This window comes from Phalaenopsis equestris, unplaced genomic scaffold (assembly GCF_001263595.1).
Source record: "Phalaenopsis equestris unplaced genomic scaffold, ASM126359v1 Scaffold000468, whole genome shotgun sequence".
Taxonomy (NCBI): Eukaryota; Viridiplantae; Streptophyta; class Magnoliopsida; order Asparagales; family Orchidaceae; genus Phalaenopsis; species Phalaenopsis equestris.
Genome location: NW_018164909.1, coordinates 153,939 through 160,867, shown reverse-complemented (window position 1 = coordinate 160,867; position 6,929 = coordinate 153,939). Strand labels below are relative to the sequence as shown.

Sequence of the window (6,929 nt, the reverse complement as noted above, 5' to 3'; positions counted from 1 at the left end):
ATACATATATATACATATATATACATATATATACATATATATCTTTTAAATCATTTCGCCACCGATCCTCATTTTAACAGCTGATGCATGCCTGGTATAGTGGAAAAAAATCAAAATCCACTAGATGCTACAAGGTATGAACAGTAAATTTAAATAAATACTTGAAGGAAAAATTTAATCAAAACATCTAATTTTATAATTTTCTCATCCTTGTGGATCAGCATATATTTCTATATATCAAAGTAATCATTTTAAAGAGTAAAATGCAATTGAATGGTTTTTTTATGATTTAAAAAAAAAATTAAAATTTTAGATAGAATTTATTTGAGTATTTTTGCACTTCTACCTTATAAAAAATTGGGTATTATAATTTTATTCATCGTTACTTAACTAGGATTCCCATAGTTTAACTGTTTCCTTATTTTTAAATAGCCGTGGAACAAAAAATTAAATCTACTACTTATGGAAATAATAAAAAAAGTGTAAAGCAACACATTCCTAATCAATGTAAATGCATAGAAAATCACATATCTTTTAATCATCTTTGACTGTAAGATGTACAAGAAATAGCATCAATTTCTTACGGTGGGAAGAATTCTTCCATAGAGAGAGAGTGGTGTTTTCTCTAGAGGGCTGGAGGAGCAAAATGCACTATCAGAGAATTTTGGAATTTTCTAAATGGTTAATGATGTCTCCATTCTATTGGAATAATTATTGCATTTGCAGTGCTACCAGCAGAAGCATTGATGGTAGCGACAGAAGGACATCCTAAAATTATCATATATCAGAATTAAATCCTTACTTGATGCAGTTTTCTTCGCAGGGCATTTGGTTGTATTCAAGAAGGTGTATCATAACTGTTAAACATTGCCATCTGGAAAGGATGGATCAACAACTCAAAGAAGCAGATGTGGATATTTGGGTCTTTTTAAGAGGGTGCAGATTAAGTTCTTGGGATTTGTGAATGCAAATAGAGGAAAATGAGTGTAGTTTGTGTATTGGGTATTGGTTTCGGTTGACTGTATGATAATTAGAATATAGATTAGCAGTGGGGATAGTTTAGGCTGTGTAGGATACTAAAAGGGTGGAGAATGATAAGGAAAAAAAAAGATTAATTTGGGATTATTTGAAAGATGAGCTGATTTGAATTGAAATTAGGTTGTAGCGTTTAATGGAGAGATTGTTGGCGGTGGTGGTTGCAAAATTTGAATTCAAATTTAAATTTTAAATTTGAATTTGAAACTCAAATTTGAATAAATTAACTGAATGAGATTGTGAAGAGAAAATGTGGCGAATGATGTTTTCTTTTAACTAGCAGCAAAAAGGCCATATAGTAATCGTGTAGAAACAGCTAATAATTAGGAAAAAAGTCAGCGAACAGGATTCAAAGAACAATGGATACAGGAAAGCATTAACATCATGAAAGGAGTTGCAAACACCATTATGAGAAAACAAACAGTTGCTGTACTTTCCTCAAGATTTGAAGCCTGATTGTGTATTAAGATATGAAATTCAAAGAACGGAAGGAAAGTGATACCAAGCAGTGGATCATCAACCTGTAGATGCTGAATTCCAAGCACATTTGAACTGTAAAATCTTCAAAGTAGAAAATTAGGGAACCGACGAATTGGTTGGAGGGAATAATTATTCAACTCTTCAAAGCCATGCTTTTACATAGCAAAGGTGATGTAACCTGACAAGTGAAAGTCCAAGCTATCTTTAAAGGCTTGTAATGTAATATTCCTCATGAAAATAATAAATGAATGAAAAAGATTTGTTCTCTATTAAATAAAAATGCATGGAGTAAATTCCATCTTGATCATCATAAATCGGGCGACATGCAATAGTCAATGTGTGGTAGAACTTGGAATGATAAAAAGAAACTGATTATTTTAAGAGGTAGTAAAAGTAGCACCTAATTAAATTAATGTGGAAAGTGAAATTAGATGGCACTATTAAAGCTTGTCGATATAATGAATTTGGAGGAATGGGTTGAAAATGATTAGGTTGAGAGTAGTATGGTTAGAGGTTGCAAAAAAAATTGCCTTTTGTGGTGTTTAACAAGAATAATGAAAAAATTTGTTCCATAATTTGAAACTTAAATTCTCAGTGTAGGCTATGATTTTATAAATACATAATTTATGTTTTGAATGAATTTATATTGCTTTTTATATCCTTTCCTCTTTTTTAAAGATGACTTAATTTCTAGGGAACTTACAAACTTTCTTATGGGTTTCCTTTCTATTTTCTAAATTAAGGGCAATTTACTCAATTATCTTCATCTTTTAGTTAATTCTTCTACCATTATTACATATTTTGGATGCTTTTCCTCTTTAAAACCCCTGAATTTTTTTTTTCAATGCAGGTTTGAACCAGACATGCTAGCATTTTCTGGTTGTTATTTTGGTGGTGGCCAGAAGGAGCGGAATGAGCTTAGTAAAATCAGGGAACGCTGGGAGACATTGCCTGTATGATTACTTTTCTTGAGTTATATTTTCTTACATTAGTGCTACCATTCCAACCTCAAGTTTACTTTTAGTTTGAATATATTTGAATCTCATCCTTATTTTATAATGATCTTTTGCTGTTTATTTCTATATGAAATAGTCCATGACGGGTAGTAAATATTATTCAATTGACAACTAACATAACTTTATCATGTTTAATTACATGTAATTTTTTTCTCTTGTAACCGGTTATTCCTGTCATGGGCTTATCTTTACTTTTAAAGTTTTTTTTTTCTTGGTCACTTTTTAGGATGTCATTGTAATATCTGAAGATAAATTATATTAATAGAAAAAATTAATAAAAGAATAATAATATTAATAAAGAAAAAAGTGCTCTCATTTAGAGAGATGAATCCTCTGGGATGAACATATTTCTCTCCTTCGATTGTCTATTCATTCGAACCAACAAAGAGAATGAGTGAGAGACAAGGGGAGAGATCGAGAGGAGAAACTACCGTATCCTAGCTGAAGAATGAAGAAGCACGTGTGACCACTGTGCAATGTCGGGCTGCGCGAAGAAGAAGAGGAACGAGAGGGAGGCTGCGATATTGAAGGCTTACCTGGACTGAGCCACGATCTAGGAGGAACCTATGGTTTCTTACGCTGCTGTTGTGTGAAGGAGAAGTCGAAGAAGAAAGAAGCATCCGAGGGATTATCTGGTTTGAACTGCAACCGAAGACTTGTCGTCTTCGCCAGAGAAGCCGAAGCAGTGAGCCTTGCGTGCGACTGTTGAGGTTATTGAGCCTTGTGAAGGAGAGGCAGAGAGAGGACCTACTTGTCATGCTCGTGTGCAAAAGAAGACGCGACGTGGAGGAGGGAGCCGAAGCTCGCATGCTCTATTGGGGTGAGACAGGACCGAAGGAAGGAAAAGTGCTTGCGTGGTCGAGCTGAGACCGAAAGGAGGAAGTAGGGAAGGGCTTTGAGCGTGCGTATGGTTAATGAGGCCGTAAGTTAATAAGGTATATTGGAGATTTTAAATAAGCTAATTTATTTGTATTGTTATATGAACATACATATATATGTGTGTTATAATGTGTGGGTGTGTTTAATAACATTTTTGATAAGTTTTATTTAAATCAAAACTAATATTAAGTGATTTCAGATTTGAAGGATAAGTTGGAAGAGCTTGCGATTTAGGGGGAGGATCGATTCGAACAACTTATAAGGTAAATCTTCTAATTTAAATTAATTAAATTATTCAAATGTTATATATATATATATAGTTAAAATCCCTTATAAGTTCGGATCGATATTTTGTGATTAAGTTGTTATGGTATATAAGTTAATATATCGATTTTAAATAAGTTAATATATTGATTAAATCGATATATAAGTTGTTCGGATCCAATATAGTATTAAATTATTCAAATCCCTTATTCGAAGGAGAATAAGGGATTTAAGAAGTTAGGTAAAAGATTAAGCATTTTGGATCGTGAATTTTGTGAGTAGCAGGAAAGAGACAAGTGGAGATAACTTATATTTTTATTTATACTCCTGTTTGAATTACGTTGGGTGGATAAAATCTTATAGGTAAAACTGATAAAATTATTCGATTCAAGGATATATATTTAAAATGAATGGTTCTTATTTAAAGTATGCACTTTAGATTAATATTAGTGGTTGTCCAAATAAGTTTTTCAGTTATACCTTGCTTATTGAAAGTCTGAAATGCCATAAGAGATGGGGGGACATATGAATGTACATTTTAATAGATTTTAATTGATATGAAATGTTAAGTAAAGGCTTTAGTCATATTGGATTACCCCCTAATGATAGTGTCAGGAAATGAAATGTACCCTTGCATGTTACAGGAGATGGTAAATGTGTACATTCAAGTATAATTTTGAGGCTTCAGACACAATTTTGTACACTCTGCTCGGTCTGACCAGGATTCAACACTAATTCTGAATATTCAGCTGCCCTTGGTCTACCAAAGCTCTTTTGAGGTTGTTCAACACTGCCCCTAGAATCTATTAGAGACTTTACCCAATCTTGGACACTTCCTCGCCATATGTTCTGGCTGGTGGCACCAAAAGTAGGTGTTGGATCCAGACAAATACTCACCCTTGTGAGACCCTCCACACTCATCTCATTTTTTTCTCTTCAAATTGAGTCCCAATGCTATTAGATTTTGCCTTCTTAACATTATTATTACCTTGTTAGGACTGGCTGCTCTGAGAGCATTGTGGAAACTTGAATTCCTATGAATTTCTTCTTTTGTGAATGTCACTCGTCCTCTGAATAACATCCTGATCAACTCAATCCTCCTGATTCTCTCCACCAACATAGAATAATCATCTATTCTAAGAGGAATCAATGGTTTTCTAACATATCTTTCAGCCCAGATAGAAATCGATGACGTTTTTCCTCTGCATTTGGAATCAACTGAGACACATACTTTGAGAGCATAGTAAATTCGACCTCGTATTGCATAATTGAGTTATTACCATGTACTAACTGGATAAATTTGTCTTGCATTTGCCTCTCGACGGGCAATGGGATGAACCAAACTCTAAAAGTGCTTACAAATTCATCCCACTGTATGATATGGCTGGCTCTACCCCCATATTTCTCATATAACTGACTCAGCCACCATCACTTTGCCTCTCTTTCTAATGCAAATGAGGCTAATGCAATCATTCTCTCCGGAGGACAAATCAATCCATCTAAGATCTTTTCCAGCCTTAACAAACAGTTTTCAGCATCCATTGGATATTGTCCGCTAGAAAAGAGAGGTGGCCTTATATTCGGAAATAATTTTTTTCGTGTTTGTCAATTGGTCTCCTCCACTAGAACTGACCCGAGTCTGAGAATTATTAATCAGCCGCATTACTACAGTTATTATCTCAGTAAATGCATCTATATTCACATAATCTATGGGGTTGTATCAGCTTCTACAGTATCATCTCTAGCTTCTTCCCCTTCATTTTGTATATTTTTGAAATAATGTAAGAACGAATAATTATACACAATTTAACCCTTCATTAATATCGCTTATGAATTAAATTAATCATCTTGATGGCTCTTTTTTATCATGATTCAAGCTAAACTCTCTGTTAACTCTTTTGTCACAACTCGGCTTGATAACTTGGAATTAACTGAGTCTAGAACTGCAGTTGAATGGTGCAAATATTTAGATTACAATCTACAGATTTATAGAATATTCTAATATGTAAAAGAGCCACTAAAATACACTAAATGCAAAAAAATCAAACATTCTGAAGCAACATAATATGGATAACATCTTAAACCAATATTGAAAAATGTATCACTATATGGGAAAAAAAATGATACAAAGAAATTATCATCATAAATAACTAATAGTGGTCCTTCTCTTGTAAACCAAGTCTTTCATACCAAACATATCAACCTATAACTTTTCTTTTCCTGAAAGAGAATTAAATTTAACAGTGATTTTGACTTAGTGAGTAATGATAATCTTAATATGCGTTAAATACATACCTATTCCTCCCCAATGTGATGCATGAATGATCAAAATAATATGCAATTCATTATTTTATAAAACAGTAACTTTCAATTTAAGTTTATCCCTCCCATTTCACTTTAAGTATTTACTCTTTTTAACCTCTTTAGAAGTTATAGCACGATTATTTTCATCCTTGAAGATATTCTCAAAATATTGTTGAATTTTTCATAACAAATGTACCCGAATGTACCCTCAAAATTGCAGCTGAATGTACATCCTTACCATTTTCTTTTTCATGTATGATTAAATCACATCCCCAACAAGTATTATCCGGGGATACTCCTGAATGAATTAAACTTTTATTTAGCATTTCATATCAATTAAAACCACTTAAACATCTACATTCACATGTCAGTCCTTTTTTTTCCATTTGTGAAACATAATTCAAACTTTCAAATATTTTAAACTATTTAATAAAATAATTATTTTTTTAAGAAAACCTTAATTTAATGCATAAAAAATAATTACTCACCTCTACTTAAAATACTTCTAAAGAAGTTTAAGCCTACATTTCATTTCCTGGTCTAACACCTAAATCACTTAAAAGTGCATATAACTGTAAGCATCACATACTAAAGAAAGTCTTAAATGTTTACTTATTTAATTATGTAAGAATTTTATGATTTAAAATACTAACCTTTTTTAACATTAAGATTCTTTGCCTTCCTTAAATCCTGAGAATTTATCTGTCTTTTTTACACTTTCTAATTACATAAAAATTTAATAACATTTATTTAAATAATTATATTATTTGTTCTGATAATAATTTAACATTAATATTTATCTTTTAAGTTTCTGGAATTAATATCCTCCCTCATTCACATGCTTCTCCACCTTCTCCTCGAATATGAATTCACCATTTCTTTGAGTCATGATTTCAATAAATATTATTATTAAACACATCTCTCTCTCTCTCTCTCTCTCTATATATATAT

General features: G+C 32.2%; 1 protein-coding gene across 3 annotated transcripts in view; it reads left to right on the top strand.

Moving 5' to 3' along the window:
* Positions 1 to 6,929, top strand: part of LOC110027909 (uncharacterized protein At1g04910-like) — a 103,876-nt gene that overhangs the window by 81,880 nt on the left and 15,067 nt on the right. For all 3 annotated transcript variants that reach the window (XM_020729536.1, XM_020729535.1, XM_020729534.1), the window contains exon 7: positions 2,366 to 2,468. In XM_020729536.1, the coding sequence (XP_020585195.1) occupies positions 2,366 to 2,468 (103 nt within the window). The remainder of the gene's footprint in view (positions 1 to 2,365; positions 2,469 to 6,929) is intronic.